Source organism: Larus michahellis, chromosome 1 (assembly GCF_964199755.1).
Source record: "Larus michahellis chromosome 1, bLarMic1.1, whole genome shotgun sequence".
Classification (NCBI taxonomy): Eukaryota; Metazoa; Chordata; class Aves; order Charadriiformes; family Laridae; genus Larus; species Larus michahellis.
Genome location: NC_133896.1, coordinates 24,215,328 through 24,239,410, shown reverse-complemented (window position 1 = coordinate 24,239,410; position 24,083 = coordinate 24,215,328). Strand labels below are relative to the sequence as shown.

Here is a 24,083-nt window from a genome sequence, read left to right as displayed (position 1 = left end):
TACCCCACTGATAACTTCTCTTAAGAAGGGAAATTTTACCTCTGGTAATTTTTACTTGTAATAATCTGTCTTAAAAGTGTAACACCATAGATGTCAGCAAATTTATACTAGAAAAGAAAGTTTTTACTTTCATACTAGATTGACTCAGTAAAAGCATTGGTTTTAGGCTGATACTACACAGAACTCCAAATTGCACCTATGGGGTTTTTTAATACACTTAATTATTATGAACAAGTACTCCCACTCAAGCTTAACATCATGCGAGGGACCACCAGCAATGGATAGCTATCTGTAAGGATGCTTGTAACACCTCAGAATTGCTAACAAGGAGATAAAAGCAATGTTTGTTTTAAAGAGGAAATACAGTGATGCATCTGTCTTGTATGCTCCTGATACCCTCTCAGACTAGTCCTTAATGTTCTTTAAAAATACTTTAACTTATGATTTGGGTTTTTATTTCGTCCCATAAAAAAACCCACAACTACATGGTGAAGCAGCTTTTTAGAAAAGAAATTTAGGCAAAGGAATTAATGACTATTGCAAGAACTATCTTAAAATCAATAAAATACCAAGTCAAGATCAGTGAAAGGTTACATTAACTACATGGAGAATGTTGATCTCCAAGCTTCTAGGTCCTGATTTTAACGTTTGAAACATGAATGTTTTGTAGCCCTGTACGATTGTAACAGTCATTAAAAAGTTAAAGTTTCTTCCACTGTAATGATGGTTTAGGTTCATTCTTCAGATTAGAGCTTTCTTTTTATAAATGCTTTAGCATTTTGGACCTTTTATGGACTGTTACATCAGTCATTAACATGGTCAGAAAGTCAGCATCTCTCTACAGTGTAAAGATACATTAAAAAAACCAACAAAACCCCCAAAACACACAGCTTCACTTACAAATTTATTTTTCTGTCATTGTAAGAAAACCAGAATGTCTACAAAAGCCTTGCAGATTCGTAGTTACTGATGTTGTAGGAAGGCATTCAGTACTTACTGATTAAACATGCTTATTTTTGTTTTACCGAGGACTTCAGTAGTTTCTAACAAATATGCTTGTCTATTTTTTTTAAGGTAGAAATCATTGATCTAATTACTAATCCCTTTTTGGGCAATCGCGTATCTATTCCTGACTAACATTTAAGTGGAAAACCCGCTATCCTGGATCAATAACTTCCCCCTGCAAAGAGATAAAAAGGTCGTTGACAATGTTATTGGCAATGAAGGACTCTGATTAGAGATTGCCTTCTGTTTCTTATATTTCAATAGACACAAAAAAGAGAGTGAGATTATTGGAGCAAATTATTCTCTCCTCAAAACTACATGAACCATTAATGCTGTTTTCAAGAATTACTGAGGCCATTCAATACACAAGTGTCTTTGGACTAAAACCAAGCAGTTGAACCAGCTAATTTACCAATATATTCAGCAAAACATAAGAAGAAAAATAATACAAATGTACACACACTCCCCATATATCTGTGTGTGTATGTACATACAAACACAGACACTGCAGAACCCCAAAACAAAACCTCTAAAGAATGAAACTGAAGATATTTTACTACACCTTGTTATTTCTAGCATGGCAATGCACTTAAGAGATACAAACATTCAGTAACTACCAGAAGCATCTGGCTAAACAGATGCTTTGATGCCAGCATTTGTAAATTGTAGATCAAAGTAACTGTCTGGAGATTTCTTTCTATTAACTATTTATCCAACTGTTTAATTTTTCATTTACTTTTTAAATTTTTTTAAACTTTTATTTATTTTCAATATTAGATAATAGGAAACAGCAAGTATTTTAAAAAGAAGCACACTCAAACCACTGTGAACAGAAGGTAAAAGAATATTACTCTCATCTTTAGGCTCCAGAAATTAAATCACTATCTTCTCCTCTGCAACAGTTTTTATTCTGTTCTGCAAAATTTAAATACATGCTCAATATTCTGATTTGGAAAAAAACAAACCAAAACACAATATTTTAAAGAACAAAACTACTGCAGATTTAACCCTGAGTCTGCTTCCTCACAAACAGAGCATCAGATACCACAACAGTCTGTGACTAGTTTTCTTTGTACTCTAAAGTTGGTTTGCTACTATTTACTAAAAATTTACTGTTTTCATTCAAGTTGCCCACATGTAATTTATTTTCAGCTACGTAGTTTTAAACAAATTCTGGGTTAAGAATTTTGATGAATTTGGCACCAGATCAAATACAAAATGAAAATAAAATAAAACTTAGGCCTTCAAAATACCTTTGAGAATCTGATTTATTGTTCTTAAGCTGTATTTTGGGCATGTAGAACTGCTGACCTGGAACTGTGCAAGGTTTTTAGAAGCGTACTTTCTGAAAATGCTACCTTTCATTAATTTTTACAGTTACCATCCCCATGCACGTCTAGTTAGGCTAAAATGAGACTTTATTTCAATATGTGACATATGAATATACTAAGAGAACAAGCTAGGTGGGGGTTTCCCCAGGAAAATGGGACATAACTCTTATGACTTATTGTTTACTAGCTGCAAGGATTCTTCTTGCCATAATTCTCTCCTGCATTATAGAAAACACTGATTAATATCTGCAGAAAGAAAGAGAAAGAGCTGGGGAAGCAGTAGTGTCACATTGTAATGTCCCAAAAGTTTTCATGGCCAAGCACACAATCTCTGTAATTGGACACTACAAAGGCAGAGGTTCTTTTTTTTTTTCTTCTATATTTACTGTTTTTACTGAAGCTGAATACTTGAGATGTCCTTGGGCTTAAGAGAGGAGAGAATCACCTTCGTTAAAAAATTTTAAATATCTAAGACTCTTAAACTATTGGGGAAGGAAAGCTAGAATGTAATTTTAAACACTTCCAACAGACCTTCCAGACAGAAAGCCTGTTGTGCCAAACAGGACCTGAAGTACTTTCTTGGAAGTACTCAGTTTTCAAAACACAAAATTCCATGTACAGACATTCCTGACTGCACAACCTGAGCTGAAGCATGCTCAGTTAAAACCACATTCTATGGAATAACTAATAATTTATAATCATACTGAAAACTCATTTCATTCATCGGTGTTGTAACATTCATCTAATGCGATAATGGTAATCGATACGATGAACATTTAATTATAGATTATATAAACTGACAAGGCTAAATTAGATACCACTTGCTTTCAGTGGGAACAGAGTGCAAAGCTTCAGCCTTAAACTTTAACACATGGAAGAAGGAGCAATATCTCATACCTAGGGGCACATCTATATAGTGAATAAAGACCCATATGGAGTAAGCACTGTGGCTCCACTGCCCATGCTTCCAGCCTAAAGCTATGATTCTATTAACACAGTGTCAGAAAGATAATGCATTAGTGCAGAATTGTGTGAGATCTAATGCAACTACAGAATTTTCTGACAAGAGCCATTTCATGCCTTGGCAATTCAGAGCAATCATTGAGCATTTTGCACCCTCTCAAGCAGACATAACCCTGGGTTACGTAAAAAAGCCAAAACCCAACATTGACATATTTAACTGAGTAGTGAATATTTTTACAGTAAAGCCCAAATGAATTAAAACTTCTTTAGAGATTTTAATGATAAAATAGCAAGTGAATCACAACTCTCTTCATAAATCAGAAGCTTTTCAAATCGTGTCACTGATCTCCACTGACATTGCTGAGTTTGGGCTGGTTTTTTTTTATATTACCAACTGAAAATACACAGGGAAGATACATTAGGAAGTTTTCAATGACATCTAGGCAAGGACTAGTTGTTAAGTAAACCATCATTTTCCCTATTAAATTCTACTACTTATGAAACTGAAGTGATTATCTTGTCAAAGAAATCAGTTGCAAAAATCTGTACTAGTTGTTTCAGAGACATACTACTTTGATAATCAGTGCACCTAGCTTTATTGTTACATATCTGGAAAGAATGGCTGTCAATAATTTCCAGCTATCAATGCTTGTCTAATTAAGATATTCTAAGTCCCCAGGTCTCCAAAGTCTTGTTAAAGCAGCTGGACAAATGACAAATCCAGACCACATGTGATCCTTCAAGAACTGCCCTTCTGTAATTTACTCAAAGAATAAAAGTAGTCCTCTCTACATTTGATTCATTTCCTTCTTATCCTTTTTGTTGCCAGCAATGTGAAGAAAGGAAACAAAACCTTTAAAAGATTTGTGGGGTTTGTTTTATTTCTTTGCTTTTAAGACTGAGTTTTAAACCTACAATATTTTTCAAGAGGAAAGTACCTTTCACCACTGGCAATATCCTGAATTATTATAGATAAAGCTAATCTTTTCAGTTCCTTATAAACATATAGCTAAGAAATCTATTACAATTTCAGGCTGAGAATATCAGTGAGCACCCAATTTCTGAAATATATATATATATATATGTATTCTATATATCTATATACTACATAGCTATTGTAAGACTGATAGCATTTGAACAGGACTAGCATAAGCAAGCAATCACCAGACAGCATGACAAAGATTTTGAGACACTCACTACAGTGAAAGATGTTTGTCAGCCTGCGCAGAGAAGACCAAATAGAGTAAATCAATATTGAAATAAATTATCAATCTTTTTCATTAAAACCAAAATACTGTTCTCTGCTCTGTATAGTTCTAGATTATACTTGTATCTTTACAATGAAGCCTTTTACAGATTTTAGTGGCACGTCAAGCAGGAAGGAGTATTGGTGATGAGATCTCCCACCCAAAAGAAGTTTTGTGAATCTATTTGGTCCTTCCATTTGAGAAAGCATAAATACTATGTGTTACTATTGTTCTTCTTTTTAAGCTAGAGATTTTTCATTCCCTGAGATTATCCTCAAAGGAAACTTGTTTTCCAAGACCACTTCTCCACATTTATCCTCATTTTATTATGACCCAAAGAAGAGGAAAGTCTGAAAAACTTGGACAGTGCCAGGCACTCACCTAGTCGCTCTCTGACTCCCATTTCTCAACAGGAGGAGGGAGAAAATGAGGTGGAAAAGCTCATGGGTTGAGATAGAAACAGGGAGATGACCTACCAGTTACCATCATGGGCAAACCAGACTCGACTTGGGGAAGATTAATTTAATGTACCGACAATAAAAATAGTGTAGGATAGTGAGAAACAAAGACTAAAACACCTTTCCCCCCACCCCTTTTTCTCAGGCTCAACTTCACTTCTTCATTCCCAACATCTCTACCTCACCCTGCTTCCCTGGAGCAGTGGAGGGGGACGGGCAATGGGGCCTGTGGTCAGTCTGTAACAGTTCCTCTTCTCTCCTGCTCCTTCCTTCTCACACTTTTTTCCTGCTCCAGCGTGGATCATTGCATGGGCTGCAGTCCTCTGGGATAACCCTGCCCAAGTGCGAGTCCTGCATGGGTTGCAGTGTGGATCGGTCTGCTCCACCGTGGCCTCTCCGTGGGCTGCGGGGGAATCTCCGCTTCGGCGCCTGGAGCGCCTCCTCCTTCTCCTCCTCCTTCCCTCACCTCGGTGTCACAGGCCTGTTTCTCACACTTTTTTACTCACTCCTCATGGCTGTGCAGCCTTTCTCAAGGCTGTTTTGCCCTTCTCAAATACATTTTCCCTGAGGCGCCACCATCTTGTCTGCGGGGCTCAGCCGTGCCCTGGGGTGGGTGGGTCGGAACCGGCTGGAACCGGCTGTGTCCGGCTCGGGGCAGCCCCGGCCGCTCCTCACAGAGGCCCCCGCAGCCGGCGCCTCGCCAGAGACACCCAGGAGACTCCTCTTTCCCCTTTTTCAACCCTTTTTCAAATCTGGCAGCCCCGAACCAGTCTCCTTAAGCCCCCAGGCAACCTACCACCACCCATGCACTAATGTCTGGGAACCCATCTCCGACCTTTGAAGTCTTTCTTTGAATTAATACTTTTGAAGTATTAAGTATTATTTAAGTATTAACTGTAGGTAAATCACACCACAGTTCCATAAGTATTCTGCTTTAGGGTCAGAATAATTTTTATTACTATTACTTCTAAGCTAGCAGTATAACTTGATTTGTTATACCCACAGCAAACATGCATACACTTAATTTAGTATTTTATGGAAGTTTGCATTTCTTATTAGATGCCAGAACACTTTTCCGTTTCCAGTCTAAACGCACTGAGTTCCTGCGGATATTTGCACTTACTATTATTTCTCATTTACAACTAGGAATATCGGTTGTGTTGTAACTTCCATAATGTAAAGCAATTGGAATTTGTACTTTTCCACGTTTAATGGACTACAATATTATCAGAAAACATTTTTTTTCTGAAAAAACAGTGACATCCAACTTTTCCACAGCCTTCTCTAACAACATTTGCTTTTTCCTATACAAAACAATGTTTCGTCTTAAAGATTTGCAATTTCTTGTTTAGCAAAGTAACTTTACTGTATCAATGACTATGTAGAATATGATAATACTCATTTTAATTTACTCCTCACGAGGAAAAAAACCCAGCATAGTAAACCCATATTTACTAAAAAAACAGATGGACTGTTACTGGCTCAGTTCCCAACTTAATGACTACATCTGCTTTTAAATGTAAATGCTTAAATTAGATTATCCTGTATTCTTCAGACTTGATTTTTGTTTATGTTTCAGAGTTATTTTGGGAAACACTGAGTTCTCAACATTGACTAAAAATGTAGAAAGGTTTTCTAGGAGCAAGCCTTGTCACCACCTATAATAAACACCAATGGGAATACATTTTGACAACTAAGTGCCTGGGAAGCACCGAACCGCATTCCTGTGGACACCAGGGCACTGAGCCCTGCTGCTGCGGATACATGGCTGCTTCTGTTGACACGGTCAACAGTATGTAAAAATGCTGCTAAATTCCCAAAAGCCATTCATTAGCTTGTGGACCTAATATAATCTTGAATATACGATATATATATTCAGTCTGATATATTCTTGAAAAATCATATGTCGCTCTGCATAACGTAACTATCTATGACTGCTGACTGGGCTGGTGGCTGCCTTGACACTCGATAGCCCAGAGAGGAGCCCACATGTGTCTTGTTTTTCCTATGGGCAAGTGTTAGACCACACTTTAACTACAAGTACAGTGAAGCCACATTTTAGCTACAAGTCAGAGCAAAAATTTCCTTTCCATAGGGTCTTTCATACCAGTGTGTCTATTTATCTAGAAGAATACTAGATGCACCAAATGGAAGTAATTAAGCATGCGCACAATACATATTATATCAATATAGTTCAGATGAACATACTGAAACTAGCATGCACACGTTTGCACAGACCTCAAGGACGTTTCTCCCTCTCATACACTCTAAACTGATTCAAAGGCTGAAGACTGCTTGGTCTTCAAAAAGTGGAGCCATTAGTTGAACCTTAGTTGGACTTGGAACTTTCTTTGGGTATGTCACCGTGTCTGCACAGCTTTCAACTATTTCACTTATGTTTTAAGCTATCTAACTGTAAGGAAACCTCACTCTGGAAGCCAAGGTACTGCAGGTGTAGGACTGTCTTCTCACAAAGGCATTTAATGCCTTATCTTGAGGGCATCACCTTCAGGCTGCTGCTAGCCGCTTTTGAGCAAGTAAGATCAAACAGATCAGTTCGCAAAAGGTTGCAAAATCTGTTGCAGACAAGCCACTAACTCTTTGTTCTGATTTAATGCTCTCTTCTTAAATTTCTGTATTTAGAAGCCAAATTCATGGCTATTGACATTATTCAAGAAACTTGCATGCATAATTAAGACCATAAAAATCAACAGTCACCGTCATAATCTATTCTTTTTTGTTCAATTTAGAAGGGGAAAAACCCTGCAGCCTTAAAATCCACAGTAAATTTATAAGAAGCAGAAAATACTTTGATTAATTCTGAATCAAATAAGAAATTCTACTGCTTAATTGAATTCAGCAGGGATATCACCTAGCTGTGTACTTACTGAGCACCTAGCAAAATGGTACAATCTTCTAGCAAAACTTGCACAGTCGGTAAGTGTTCACCTCACAGAGAGAAAAAATGATTCAGTACTTGCACAGCTTCTACAAGTAAGAAATATGCTAGCACTGCATTTATAGCGTATCGTAACACTTATTGTCAAAATCTCAAGGAAGAATTGCACATAATTACACAACAATCCTTTCCCACAAGGACAGGTGCCGGGCTTTTGTAATTTATTTTTTTTCTACGGGTCCTTTTCCCTGTTTTATACTGATAGGATTAGCTTGATAAATATTTTCTTTATTTGCTATTCCCACCAGTCTGCCTAAACCAACTCAGATATCCCTTACCTACTTGTTTGATGTTAGCTGAGAACCATGGTCAAGGAATCACTTGAATTTGTTGTTCTGGTTGATTTTTAACAAACATAGTAAGAACACTTCTGTTTAGAGTAGGAAGTTTTAAATCTCTTGAATATATTACATACCAGTTCCTTTGCTTACATATGGAGTCTTGAAGAATTTCACAATGCCATACAAATTCACTATAGTTCCATCTTTGAGATGATTCAGAGGAGTATACACATATTTCGGTGCAACGGACTGGAAAGGCATGATAAAATTAGGGAATAAGAAAAAATTATTCAAACATTCACCCAGAATTTTGTCTTTTAACACCATCCACCCTCAAGTATGATTTATTTCCTCTTAAAAAAAAATGTGTAAGTCTTCCCATTAAAATAGCACACTTGTTGGAAGATTAAAGAAATTACGGACTAGCTTCTACTTTTTAAGGACTACTCTCATCTTAAGGTTACGTTATATGCTGATTAGTCTCTTTTAAAGAATACAAGTTCTGCCAAACTGACTGAAAACTGTGGGTTTCAATTACTGTATCAGGGGAAACAGTTGAAACTCTTCATAAAATTAACATGAAGTCAAGCTGTATCATCTTTGGTACTAAATCTTTAACCTTATGATAAAGAACAATAAAATTTCACACACCAATTTCTATGCCTTTAATATACTATTTCCTATACAACTTTAATTTAGACACATAAAGGCTTGTTCCAAACAGTAATCAAAATAAATATTAAGACCACTACATGAAGTCTGATTTTAAATCAAAGGAAGGTTCATATTTCCATTTTTTTAAAGCAGAAGCATTAGATCTTCTTTGGAATGGAAGTTACCTTTCTAGTTCATATTTCCTAAACCAACATGCAGCCTATTTTGAGATCAAGATGGGAACTATGCTGCAACTATAGAAAAAGTACTACTTTTTCAAATTTTATTCTGTTTTCCAGGCATACTATTTGCAAAATGAAAAGCTAAACAAATGACTGCTGGGATGAGAGTATGGAATAAAAATAAACAGGAAAGAAAAAGAATTCCACACATTCTTATTTACATGCAGTTAGTTTCAAGCATTTTAAAAACATCCCAAATATAAACTCACCACAGATGCAGTTTCTGAAGCAGCAGTTGTTCTTGGTGCAGTATAAATCTGAGGAGAGAAAAAATAGCAAACTCTCTAATTACAAAATTGAAGGCATTGCAAATATAGCAAGATTTGACAACGCTAAAGCAAATATAACGCTATAAGCAAATGCAGAGCAGCACTATAGGCACTTTTGCTATGTGAATCACCTCTGAAACTAGTAAAATTTTATCCTACATGAAAAAAAAATAATATTTACTCTAATTTCATTCAGACAAAGCTATTTAAAATAATACATCAATTTTCTAAAATAGAAACGCACTTGGTTGAATATAAGTCAGGTCACATTGCAGCAGAGTCAGCATTTGAAAGTCAGAGGCCACAACTTTAAAACTGTACTTTGTAATAGTGACTTGCTTAACAGAGAACCTAAATAGGTTTAGGTTGCATACATGTCAATGCTTAGAGCAGGTCTACTCTCAGCGACTCTCCTTTGGTGAAAAATCAAAAATTAAAAAAAAAAAAAAATGGTCAAGGAAAATTCACCAGGATGGGATAAATTCTATTTAAAGGTCATTCCTAAGCTTTTAGAGCCATGCTTATAGGCCAGATTTAACTTCAGTTTAAGGTCTTGTAAAGAACTAATCGTGGTGATCTGATGTAAGGCCAAGACATCCCCACCCTATAATGAGAAACGCAGGGCTCAGTTGCCATCCAGATGCAACACCAGAGCCTGTCTGCCGGACACAGGGTCCCATGTCACAGCTGCACACGGCCTCAGCAGCGCAGACCCCTGCCAGTGATCTGGTTTGGCTCTCCACCCTCAACTGCATTCCTGAAGCTAGTTTTACTGCCATTTATTTATTTTAAATAGTCAAGTGAACAATTAAAATTGAGAAAGCGAGGCACGCAAAAAAATTGGATCACTTGTACAATTTTAAGCATTCGATGAGTGTGTCGGTAAATTAAGTGCCTCAAGCTCCATTCTGTGGTCAATGATGAGACAGATGCCTCCTCAGCACAACCTACATGTTCAGTGAGCTGCACATCTTTCTTGGGATTTGACTGCATGTCATGAGGTTCTGCCAATACTCAACTGTGTGCCTCAGGTAGTGCCTAAAATTTAGGTACATTTGGTTTAGATACATTTGCCCAGACTCAGGGCACAGGTTTTCTATAATTTTCAATGAAAACATACTTTTTCTACCCATATATCATCATTACACTATATCACCATATAATGTAATGCTATATTGCTCTCCAGTGATCGTGCCTTTTCCTTTTCATTGACTACAGCACGGAGTTTGCAGCACTGTCACTGAGAGCTTAGTACAATGCTATCCTTGTTCTTTTCAACAGTAGTAGACAATTAAAGTCATCAACAACGTGCCACACTTTCTCACCAGAAGCCCTGTTGGGATAACTTTCATAAGAAATATTAGAAATATCTCACTGAAGTGTCTCCAGCAAGTTTTTTGAAACCTTAGTTTCATTCTACACCCAGTCCCTCTCCCCCTCAACTGCAGCTTTCCAAATGTAGAATAATATCCAAATTTTCTGTAATTTTTATAAGTCCTATAACTTTAAAAATACTAATGCTTAGGCTTAAAAAGGGTAGCAAACATTTATTGAAGCAAAGACACAGTGGTCACAACAAAGGTGCACTGCTGATATATTACCACAGACAAACAGAAGCAGGAGCAGAACACACCCGTATCTCTGCTCCCGTATCTCAACAGATGGAAGCATTTAAGATGAACAGTATCGATGTGAGAATAGTACAAAAGAACAAGTATTCTCCTCAGAAAAAAGGGGTGTAATTCTCTTTCAAAAATATAGAATCTAGGAATCCATGTATTTCAAAGGCAAAGTGTAATGATGTGAGTTAAAGCAGTGCAAACTCGTAGCCCAGAGAAAACTAAAAATGGTAGACCTAAGACCACTCTTGCACCTTCTACCTTGTCTGCATTAGTGCATTGGGTTATGCACAAGAACACCTTGAACAGCTCTAGGGATCTATCTAAAGCCAACTAAGGTCAAATTTCTGCACTCAACAAGCAGAAGTTTATCTGGGAGGCCTGAGATAATTTGGGTCTTGCATGGATAGGGGTATTATAAAGTTGTATGCACACATACACACGCACACAAATATGTTCTGATTGTTTCCCAATGGACATGCTAAAATAACCTGTAGTACTTCAGATTCTAATAGATTTTGTTTTTCCTACTGTAAAGCAAAATGTTAATGTTGGTATTTGGAGAAAAGAAGATGAAAAAAAGTTGGGTACCCACGTACATAAATGGTTGATCCAGCTTCTTCAGACACCTCCAAGTGGCAACCATGTCTACCATCCTCTCTCGCTGTAGGCGATTTTGCCAACTTAAATCCTGCAACTACGAAGGTGTCCTATGGGGACAGGATGATAAACAGGTGATTACGCAGGCTGTACCACATACTCTATTTTAAGAGTATGTGATATGAAATTTCACCCTAAAGTCTCAAGACATTCAAGAAACAAAAATCCTGAAAAAATTCTAAACACTGCCTTTAAGTTTCTCTGTTTAGTTCTTCTACCCACAGAATTCATATTTCCAACCATTGCCAGCAAGGATTTTTTTTCAAATTCTGCTAAAATTTTCACGCTCTTGATGCTACTGTGACTGAGTGCTAATTTTGACAAGGGCTAGAGGGGAAGCGTCACACTGAATAAAGCAAAAGAATCATTCCCCTTCAAATATACTGAAGAGTGGCTCCTTTCTGGGTAAGATCAATAAGCTAGAAAAGGAATCACACATCAGCTCAGAAGTGACAAAACACACTTTTCTCAGAGCTTATTTCTTATTGGGTTACAGCTGCACTTTGAAGAGACCTTCCTTGTAGATATTTTCTGGTTTGGTTGGATTGACATCTTCCAATTTCTTCCTTAAGGGTCACACAGGTAGGGGAATCAATAAGTAGGTTTTTGGTAGCAAAAGAGACATTACAAACTTTTGTGGCATCACTCCTGAGATTCTGGAATGGGAAAAATTACATTTGCAACTGCATTTTCACTTTGGTATAAAGTTCCTCAGACACCCCAAAGCGAACAAGAAAAGGATGATTTAAAGTCCCTGCAGCAACTTGCCTTTTTAGTAGCAACCTTACAAAAAAAAAATATAAAAAAGGGAGAAGATCGAAAATACATTTAGGAGAAAGAGATGATAAGAAAAGTATCTGACAAAACAAAGATAATGCTGGGAACTCTGAAACAATGTAAAGCTCCTTTATAGTCAGCTCCTTCAGCAGCAGAACTGTAGAGCAAGGCTGTACCAGTGTGACCCATTCCAATAAACAGACTTGGAACCCTATTTCTATTTGACCTTCTACCAAAAGCACTTCCATAAGCTTTTACTGAAAGACTTTTGTTCATGTGTTTATTTGATTACAACAAATAAAAGAGTTTTCTGATTAAAGTTGACAGTTTTAGCCAAATATTGCACTATGATGGCTCTTTTTTGCTATTTCAGCAATCTGACAATGCTACTCTAAATGATTTAAGATCCAAAACCTTAATGTTTTGAGCAAGAAAAAAAAAGGCTGCTAGCTTAAGTGACAGTGATATATTTAGTTATTAAAGGACTTGCAAAAAAAAAATTACTGCAGAAAACAAGTTTAATCGGACAGTTTAATACACAACGAAACTATTTAGGGCATGGTGATTTTCATGTAGTGTCATAAATGGGAATACAATGTATATTTTGACTAAAAGAAAATATGTAAGTCACCTAAGTGTAAGCCATACTCAAGGCTAAATAAGTTAAAATGGGTCAAAACAATTAGACAACTCAATATTCCTTGCATCCTGCTAACATAGATTAAAGCTGTTCCACTCTTTCCAGATACACGCACAGTCAAACACAAGCTTCAGGAAACTCAGCTGTTTAGCAGAAACCATGTGTTAGCACCTGTCTTTCCTTTCACTGTTGCTGACGCTATTCGTGGTGTTCGTTCAACAGCGGAATCAACCTTCAGCTAAAAAGCTATGCCTTGCTATACATTATTCCCATTTCAGCATTTTATTAGATTGCAGGCTGCACAAGATCCTGTGACTTGGTTGCTGAGTCAGGCTTGGGGCTCTGTACAGCTGACTTGGCTTGTCTTGTTCTCCTGTATCAGAAGGGACTTTAGAATTACACAGACTCAAGCCTTTACACAGGCTGATAATAAATGGAAACTTTTTTTGTGAATAATATTAGATCACTCCCATGTAATATACAATGAGTACCATGACATTCAAAAAACACCTGTGAAAGGACTACGCAATTTCAATGAGGAAAAAAGGCAGCACTAATGTCAGAATCTACTTTTACAGGTAGAAAGAACAGGTATATTCAAATTCATGGCCCACCGTGACAGGTTGTGACTAGAAGTTTCTAAACATGCAAAAAAATTTACATAAGGTTTGCACAGTGCTTTGAAATTTATTGCTATATTAGTTTTCAAAATAGATTAGTTTCCATTTCACCTTTAGCTAAGAGTAATTACTAGAAGTTCCCTTATAATTGACTTGGGAATCAAAGCCATTTACATAAATTGGTGGATTTTCATGTCAACAGAAGAGTATTATATTGCACACACACATAAATATATTTATATATACACACACACAAACTATCAAATTCAACCAACATTTTTAAACAGCAAAAAGCAATTCTACTTCTCTCATTCAAAGGAAGTGAGAAATAAAAGAAATACAAAAGTTTTGCTAATGGTTACTCTGTTACAGAAGCAGAAGACTCTCAGGAGACAAGAACAACATGGTTATTCACATTTTTGGGAGGAGCCTGCTCCTGCCCCCAGACTAATTAGCTAAAGCTGTTATAGTATGGGAAGTACGATACAGAGATTTAAAAAACTGTGAAGTGTGAAACTGTAAGCAGCAAACAAAAAGTACTGGACCTTACTGAAGTAATTCTTTAAAGGCTAAAACTTTGGTTTTAAAAAAATTAAATCTACTTCATAGCTGCCCAATTGCAACTAGTTTCAGAAATCATTCTGTTCCTTCAGATTCTTCCAAAATTAAAATCTCATTTGGTACATGTGGAAAGTACCATGAAAGTTCAGTTCACTGGGGAAGACCGAACACTGGCTTTAGTGCACTCTGGCTGTCTAAGAGTTGTTGCCTGTGGTTTGTGGTTTCCTGCTCAGCTCTTTAGTACTGATCTTTCCAACTTCTAATTGCCACCCAGGGCCTTGTTCAAGATTTGTATTTTTATCAGGACAATAAAACTGACTTGTTCTTTAAATTTAAAATGATTCCACAGCTTTTATATTTAGCAAATTAGTTCAGGAACATCCTATCCTGGACTCACTGTCAAAATTCTGTGGAATTGAGAAATCTGTATAAATACTATCACTTCTTATTTTATACATATCTGATGGTTGTGAAAGATTTTTCTGCCCTAAACAGACTGCACTGATTTTCCTGATCGTAGCATATGACAAACATTATAACAAGGCTTTGATTCAGAGCAGAATCCAATGTAAAATTGAATACTCTGAGCTGCACACTGTACCACCCGGCCCAAAGCCCCTCCCTGGCGTTCTCTCAAGTTCACACGTATCAAAGGGCTGAAAAGGGCAATTCACCAATTTTCAGGTCAAATTAATGGCACAATCTCTAAACGTGTTCTACTAAAGGATCTAGGTAATTTTTATTCCTCATGGCTAAATTCATTTGAAATAATTCTGTCTGTGAAATCCTTCATTCACAATCACAAGGTGTTACTGACTCTTCCTTCACATAACCTACAGTGCTGGTTGGAGGATACAGTAGATGTAAACAGAGGAAGATGTCCTATCAAATTATTTTTTTTGCCCTCTCACCCAGACATTTATTTAATAGACTGCACACTACAGATAATGTATACTTCCCAAGACCTACCACCATATCATCTGTCAGAGCAAGCACCTTTTGCTGGAAAATGTTTCTTAAGACTCATTGGTTTCTTCAAAAACAAAGTTTTAACACGTTCAGTTCATGACACAAGCTCGACTGTCTGCTGATGGAAGCCATATGGTAACTGATGCCAGAAAAAAATCCTCAAATTACAAGGAATCACATTGCTAAGCAGGACTTCTGAAGTATTTTACAGATTCATTAAAAATACAGCAAGTATTCTTCCTATTCATTTAATATTATTTCTGTTAATATTATTTATCATTATTAATATTGGTTTAATATTTAATAAAACAAATTATGTGACTGGAAATAAGGCAAGGTAAGAGCGACAAAGAGAGAGAAGGGTCTACAAAGATATATGCTAGCATCTTTCATTTCTATGGCACATGATCCTGCAATTTATTTTTTTTCACATGCTGCACTAGCTCGTAAATAACTTCAAATAAATTTCTTCAACTATTCCCTAAACATTTATAAAGCATTTATTATATTTAGCCTTGCTTTTTACAGAGATAAATTTCACTTTCACGTCAGTCTGTCCTACATGTTCTGTAACTTCGAAACCTCTTTACTGACTTCAACTAAAATTTGAAAAGTGATAAAAATCTCAGAGCAGTTACATCTCTGTTGAAAAAAGAGAAACACTAAACTTTTTCTTGGACGAGATACTTTTTTTTACCCATCTGAAGAGGCAGAGAGCGTACGTCACCTGCTGTTTGAGGATTGTCTACATGATAAAAGCAATAATGAAACATTCAGTTTTTTCTCTCTAATCTATACATATTCATCAAATTACTATTAATTTAGTCAGATTAACAATGTTGAAAACTTAGGGATTCAAAGGTTTTCAGTGGCTGAATATTTATAAGCACATAATTATATAAAAACTATAATATAGGTCACTATACGTTATATAAATGCCTCAGCTCTAATTATAGGTGTAATTCCTTAAATTAGCAGCTTTGGTCCCATACATCTCATGAACTGATGCATGCATCTTTGAAGCTGATAAAATTCAGGGTGTAAGCCACTATCCAGAAACAGCAAGATCACTCTCAAGCAATATAAATAGATCTTTCCCACTCAAAAAAAAGAAAAAAAAAAAAAAGAGAGTTGGTAACCAAGCAAAGTCATTATTTAACCTTAGACAGAATTACATAAAAAGAATATGCATGTCTCTGAACTGAAATTAAAATTAAATGTTCCATAAATTCAGAGCAACTTGGTCTTTAAGTGATATTTTGATGTCGTACCCTAAGGTCTGCTATAATTTTTACCCTTTTTCAACATACAGATCAACAGAGTTAGGTGTACTAGTCCACTTGAGCTGAAAAAACCCTGAGAAAGTTCTAATTAAGCCATTGCTATTTCCACATTGAGAAAGCCCTTAACTTTTGTGCGTAACAAATATTTCTAACAACGTGAAAACAAAGACCTACTTTCTTCACTAAATAACTTTCGATCATTTTGATGGAGAGATTTTTTACCAGGGCCTGTAGTGACAGGACAAGGGACAACGATCTTAAACTGAAAGAGGGTTGATAAGGGTACATAAGCAAGAAATTCTTTACTGTGAGGGTGGTGAGACACTGGAACAGGTTGCCCAGAAGTTGTGGATGCCTCATCACTGAAGTGTTCAAAGTCAGGTTGGATGGGGCTTTGGAGCAACCTGATGTAGTGAAAGGTGTCCCTGCCCATGGCAGGGGGGCTGGAACTGGATGATCTTTAAAGGTCCCTTCCAGACCCAACCATTCTGTGATTTAGTGTGAATTTATATCGCAAATGAAAAAGCACTAACATGAGGTCATAATGTATTGCATACTTAATTTTAATATGATATCTGTCTAATATTGAAATGTCGGCAAACTGATAGGCAATCTAATTAAAAAAATTAAGTTGAGGTAATTACTTTATGGGTTTTTTTTCCTTCTTTAGTTGCAACACTGCTTCACAAATTTGTAGGCTGACTTGCCAACGTCCTTTACCCTAGAGCTAAGCAAACAACCTTCTATCTCTGATGAAGCAAGACACCAGCACCCAGCCAATAAAGAAAACTGTGTATGTAGTTTTAACTTTTTTTTAAAAAAAAAAGCTTTTATCTTTAGCTTTTTTATATTATCATATCATAGAATACCAGGTTGGAAGGGACCTCAGGGATCATCTAGTCCAACCTGCCTTGCAAAAGCACGGTCTAGACAAGATGGCCCACCCTGTCCAGCTGAATCTTACGTGTCCGATGTCAGGGAATCCAACACTTCCCTGGGGAGATTATTCCAATGGCTGATTGTTCTTATAGTGAAAAATTTTCCTCGTGTGTCCAATCGGAATGTCCCCTGGAGTAACTGGTACCCATTACCCCTCGTCTTTTCCATGTGACTCCTTGTAAAAAGGGAGTCTCCACCTTCTTTGTTGCCACCCTTTAAATAATGGAACATGGTGATAAGGTCCCCACTAAGCCTTCTTTTCTAGCAAATGGCAATAGACATTCAAACTGTGGACGTAAATCAATGACTTCTCTGTCATCCATATTCATGATCCTTTACTTGCTAGGTAAACAGCACTGACAAAAAGAATTGCTTTATTTCAATATTATTGTTAGAAAGAATTTACATAAGCAAATACTTTTTGGTTTTTTCTAGTTCATATTTATAGATTTGAACTGACTGAACAGACTATTTCTAATTTTGGTAGTAGCTATACAAAGACAAGCTAAGAAGTCAACATACATCTACGGAAAACGATTCCTAAAATAAAAAAATATATATTTTACCCCATTGCGTATAATGTTTGCACAATCCTCTGCCATTTTTCCATATATTAAAATATTGATGCTGTTGATCCGTGAACACCACTTATCCAAATCTAGAGGAAAAAAAGCAGAAATGATTCCAATCACCATACCTTCTCCAAAACAAGGCAGCAATAGGAAGAGTTAATCTACAAAGTCTAACACTTTTCATTCCAATTAATCTACAAACAGAAAATCCTTTCAAATAGTCATACAACTGCTTTTATGTGCTAACTACAGACATATCAAGCAGAATGTTCTTCGTAAGAGGACCATTTAAAATGTGCACACATTGTACATCAGCGTACATTGAACAGAAATTACAAAGACTGCCAACTGGACAACTCGGTGTATAGGATTAGAGAGGAAATATTATCCAGTCACATTGGAGTTTTTACATTAACACTGATCATCTTGTAGAACTATATAAACTGGAGATATTCCAGGACATAGACATATCAATAAATAGCCTTCTAGGAGGACTGAAGCAGAAATTATGTTGTTATTTTTAGATTTCTCTACCTTCTACTGTTTCAGAAACAACGCTAATGATTTAGATGTGCAAACTTATTTTTTGAGGCCGTGTAGAATGTGCAGAAGCTCTCAGCCCTCCTGAACAGCCAGGTGAAATTAGCAAGCCTCAAGGAAGTTTTGCGTCCCTCTTTGGGAACTCTGAAGCCGGCAAGAAAACTGACTCAGGTCCCATCAGCTTCATCCACTTCTGCTAACACCAGTCACAAGCAGTATCAGCAGGCAGGATCTGAACCCCCAGCCTGCTGTTCCATCAGAGTCACAGAATTTATAGAATCAGGAAAGCTCAGAGAGAGCAAGTGATGATTCTCTAAACAGTGTAAGGAAGGAGCTGAGAAGGAAATGGAGAGGGAGTGATGAGTTTGGACTTAAAAGGGACATTATTTTTAGTATCATTTATTACATGATGACCTTAGGTCTTTCAATGTGTTAACGTGTCCACTGATATTCAAATACCTGAGCAGTCAGGTGAAATTCCATTTTTTAACTGCTTAGATTAAACCAGAATGAAATACAAATATTTTGCTGCTAATAAACATACTGACCTGTATTAAATATGCACTTACATAGTATATACTATGTATATTATAAGGTAACTATTAAGTGTGCATTTTTCTTAGTCCTTCTCTATGATGAGCAGTTTAAAAATAGACTATTAGAGTTGTACATATACCTAATGCATGTCCAGGACAGTATTTTAAAAGATTCTGCAACAAGAAGTCCACTGAAATATAAAGACTGTATTATTTCCATAACGTACCTGGCATAAGTTTAAAATAATCTATTTTTGTAGAGAATGAATGCCTTTAGAGAGTATTTTAAAGAAAACATTTCACTGAACACTAAAAAAACAGGTACTGGTGAAGTAATAACACAACGTCAAATAAAATGTGTCAAGACATTCCACAAAATAAATTTAAAATGTACACTCATATATAGTACCTTGAAGAACAACCTTGAAAAAGGCTGTCCCATCTCCGAGTTTCGTTAATGGATAGGAAAGAATAACTATACCCTAAAAAGTAAAAAAAAGAAAAAAAAAAAGAGCGTGAACTGAGATTATATGCCTCTAAATTACTGAAACACTGATAATAGCTGAAACAGGTGTAAGCTAAAACTGGTAGAACTGATGCGATGAATGCAAATTACCATGTGAAATCTTAAAATTCATAGAAATCACTAAAGACAGCATTGCAGACCAATATTCTTGTGATATAACAAAGGAAATATTACATGTTAATACTGCTTAGATGCTACTGACTAGATTATAAGATTAGACTAAACAATGAAATAGTACCTATGGAAGTACCTTTTATTATTTACAATAATATCACAAAGTCTACAGTTTTGGCACAAAACCTGAAAGGTGAATAAACAGGTAGGGTGATTCAAATCTTAAAATATACAGCAATTTCTCCAAAAATGTTGGCAAAGGATTACAACATAAATATCAAAACAAAATAACAGTCAAAAGATAAAAGATATACCTGAAGAGAAATAATCTGGGGAAAAATAAAAAAAAACAAAAACGTACTGCTGGGCGAACAGTATTACGTTTTGAATCTGTAGAGACCAATTAATTTGTCAATAATACAAATGCTCTGTAAGATGGAAAGGTTCTATTATGTCAAAAATATTCTCTTTACAGTAAAGTTGAAGTTACAATGAAGCAAAAATCACAGACCAGCAACTTCAGTGATGTTAACATCTCTTTGGAACAAATGCGTTATGTTAAAAAGACGGTATTTCATCAAAAAAGGTTCTCTTTCAACAGTAGTAAAATGTCAGTCAAATGCATTCTTCCACAGTATGGCAGGTAAAGCACTGTATCCTTCTCAAGGATAAAACCACAGAAATTGGTTCAATAAAGAAAAATACAAAAATTTGAAAACAGATTCTATGAAGCGTTTAAGAGAACTACACAAACAGCACAGGAAATAAAGTATTTCTTGTAAAGAGACAACAGGGGTAATCTGTCTATAAATGCACAAAAGCAGTATTAAGAGGACAGTCAGGTAAATCATAATGATTTTAGAGTAAACACAGTCAGCCTGACTTAAAAGTTAGTAAACGCTTCTTAAATCAAATTAGGATAAAATACACAGCAGTGAACTGTTACTGTAGAAGCTTTTCAGAGCAAAATTAGTCCTACTACATGTTGACTGAGGAGGAATCCAAATCAAACCCAACAATTTACTTTACTATCTGTTTTATAAAGAAATACTGACTCCACAAATCATCCTTTTCCAATCCAAAGTATATTTTATTTTTACTACACTTAAAAAAAAAAGCCACGTTGAATTAGATTTAACATGTACCATATTGCTTTATTGCTTTTGAGACAATAGTAATGCCTCATTTAAGACCAAAATGAAGGTCAAAAATCTACGACCACATGTTTTTAACAGTTAAGTTCCTACTTTTCACAGGGAAGGCAAATGAGTTTTGTAAGGAGACTTAAGTATCGAATATTTATTTTAACAATCAGCATCTGTAAAGTAATTCTGAGATTTGTCTATGAATACTTACAGAAAGGTTTGACACTTGTTTTCAAAATTACAGCTTTGTTTAAAATGTGAAGTATTATATATAATTGTTCTTGCTGAGATTGCCTTGAACTGTACTCACAGGGAAATAAAATACTAGAGAATTTTTCTTTGCAATGAAACAAAGTCACCTCAGGAACATCCTGTATTTACATATATATTTTTTTTCTTACTAAAGAAATTTCAATCCGCACAAGCATGCTATTTAAAAGCAGAATACACTGATGAGAGAGGGACTGCTTTCTGACCATTTTTACTTTCTATTTTAACTTTTACATCCAAGTATCTTCCAGTGAGTTTTCAAATTTTTCTGGGACCACATCCTTTGCTGTAATAGTCTGGCCCAACCAACGACACTGTAGTTGTCTTCCTCCGCAGAAATACTACCCACTGCTTTCTCAACATGCCTGAAACTCTTAGGCTCCAAACTTCAACAAAACCTACCGTAGCAAAACCTGTTCAAATTCACTCTTTCCCCCCAAATCCTGCACTGCTTATTGAGCTCATAGACAAACTTCTTCCAAAAACCTCTCCATTCCACATGCCACTAGACTGACTCTTAAACTGACTACAGGCAGTTCCTCTACCGAACCTGCCTCCTTCCTTGCCACAGCCTTGTTCTTCAGACTGATCCAACAGCTGATTTGGCATCTGATTTTCAGGTTTGCTTCACCTTTGCCACAGTAAAATCCAGAGGATGATGAATTAATGGCAGAAGGCATCAGGTTCAGTTAATGGACATCATGACTGAGGATGTATGGACACTGCTTGTGCTGTGTTCCCACAAATTTAAATTAAAATTTTTATTGTTCAGAGGGATGCCAGAAAGCAAAAAAGTTTCTGAAGAACGAAAGGATTGAGGCACAACAGCCAGAGAGAAGCATACTGGATGTTTTTTGTTGCTTTTTCTCAGAATACACTTCATAAAAACCTTCCTCTCCCCTTCCCCCCTCCTCAAAGCAGGACCTGATCCCTGTTTTGGAAGGTCTAGTGTGACAGTGTATTGTGCCACCACTAAGATAACCTAACATTAGTGCATTCTAAGGTTTGCTTCAAGCTCAGCCTGCAGAACTGGATTTTCCTATGAATTCAATGGTGCATTAGCACTAGCTTTATCAGCTCTCCAGTTGTACTGTTTTTATGCCAAGCTGTTTTAGTCACCTACTAATCCGTGTCGGCAGCAGCATGAAATTCTCTTAACATAAGGCAGGAGTATGAGAAACAGATTCTATACACTTTCTCTTTCAGTAATCAGCCATAACATTGCATGTATGCTTTAAATCATGGTCTGGTAATAATTGTTCTGGTTTCCTAATGGAAACATTTATTTTGGCAGAAACATTTTCTAATTTATAATCTGTTTTTGTCTCTTTCAGCATTTCCTTTGTGAACAAGAATCCCTGTTCCTCCATGTCAAGGGGGCTTGCGGACATAGGTCTTAAAAGCTGGAAAGCCTTTTTGCCCTACAGGTGAATGGTGACAGAAAACTACACCCTGAGGAATAAAAATCCTGTTTACTAGCAGCATTGGTTATTGATGTTTCCATTTGTTCCTTTACAAGACCTAAGGGAGTCTGGATCATTCTCAATCAAATCACCTTCTATCCCACTACTGCTGCCTGCTTCCAAAAAGGGCAGTTTTGCTCCTTCGCTTTACCTAATTGCACTACTCCTGGCATCTCTTTGACACCATAATGAACCAGTCAAGAGAGTGAGAGCAGCAGCAAACTACCCTCTGTCCATCAATATGGATAGTCTTCTGGCAGTTTTTTTCTCACCAACAGACTCCATCACAGGGTCAGATAAGCAGTAGAGATAGAACTGGGAATATACACATGAGGATACAAAAATGGTTTTTGGATACAGAAAATCATCAGGCCAGTTCAGCTCACATTTTTAAATTTTTTGTGCTATTTTTTAAAGATTCAAGCCACCTACGCTCTTCTACAGAATTAGATTGCTTTTTTTTGTTGTTTTTTGCCTTTTTTTTTTGGTAACAGACTGAAGGCAAGCTTGGCATGATGTTGATTTCCTGCCCCTTAAGTGTCAGGGATGATTAAAAGGCTTTTCAGAACCATTCACAAAAAAAGTTTAACAGGTTAAAAAAGAAAACCCTCAAGAATTGACACTGCATTTTACAGAATATACTTGTTTTAGGGATGAAAAAAAAATTCTACATTTCACTAGTACACTAGGATTGTACTGCCAATATGAAGTATATTTGGGACTACAGTGAAATATAAATGCACACTTGGTAATGATAAAAAACCTAACTGTATCTTGATGCAGGTAGTTACTACAGAGTCCTCTTTTCATAACACTGGATATCGCATTGCCTCATACAAGAAAGGAAAACTGCTTTAGAAATCATTACTCTGAAATCTGATCTTTAACAGGATGGTGGTGCTTATTTCTATTTTTTTTAAAAACAAAATACCACTTAACCTCCCCCAATCTCTCCATTTTCAGCACAGCCTTCAGCATATTAATGTGTTTTTTAAATGGGTCTACAGTTTAGAAACTAAGAAAGTATAAAATTTAAATCTGACAAGAGGAAGGGGCAGAACTGTGAATCAATGAAGTCAACAGCAACATGCAACAAAGTTCGACAGGGTCATAATTTTGTGTTGCTTAAGGGTATGCAATAGATACACACAAAGACATACAGCTCTAGCAAGTCACCAACTGAGCTGGAATATGGACGTCCCTTACAAATATACCAGGAGCTATTTCAAAATAAGCCAAAATTCTTTTATTAGTAAGTTACCTGAAAATATTTGTTGGTATGATCAAAGCCTTCTTGCAAATGTTTCAGTTCCTCCTTCTGCAAATGGCTTGGTAGTGGAGTCTCAGATTTTCCTTTAATGATCTTCAGCAATTGAACAGGCATAGCTGCTTTATCTAAACAAAAATGATAAACAGACACCTGAAGCTACTCATCTTGTT

General features: G+C 36.3%; 1 protein-coding gene across 4 annotated transcripts in view; it reads right to left on the bottom strand.

Annotated features, from left to right (window-relative positions):
- POT1 (protection of telomeres 1) overlaps positions 1-24,083 on the bottom strand; it is a 96,380-nt gene that overhangs the window by 63,419 nt on the left and 8,878 nt on the right. For 3 of the 4 annotated variants that reach the window (XR_012588083.1, XM_074593411.1, XM_074593401.1), the window contains 6 exons: positions 23,905-24,038; positions 19,535-19,607; positions 18,044-18,135; positions 11,628-11,738; positions 9,350-9,397; positions 8,379-8,493 (listed from right to left, as the gene is read on the bottom strand). Coding sequence is in view for 3 of the 4 variants with exons in the window: in XM_074593411.1 (XP_074449512.1) it covers positions 8,379-8,493; positions 9,350-9,397; positions 11,628-11,738; positions 18,044-18,135; positions 19,535-19,607; positions 23,905-24,027 (562 nt within the window). In the remaining variant the exon portion in view is untranslated. Of the gene's footprint in view, positions 1-8,378; positions 8,494-9,349; positions 9,398-11,627; positions 11,739-18,043; positions 18,136-19,534; positions 19,608-23,904; positions 24,039-24,083 lie in introns of those variants that run through there. The other variant, XM_074593424.1, reaches the window with a different exon arrangement.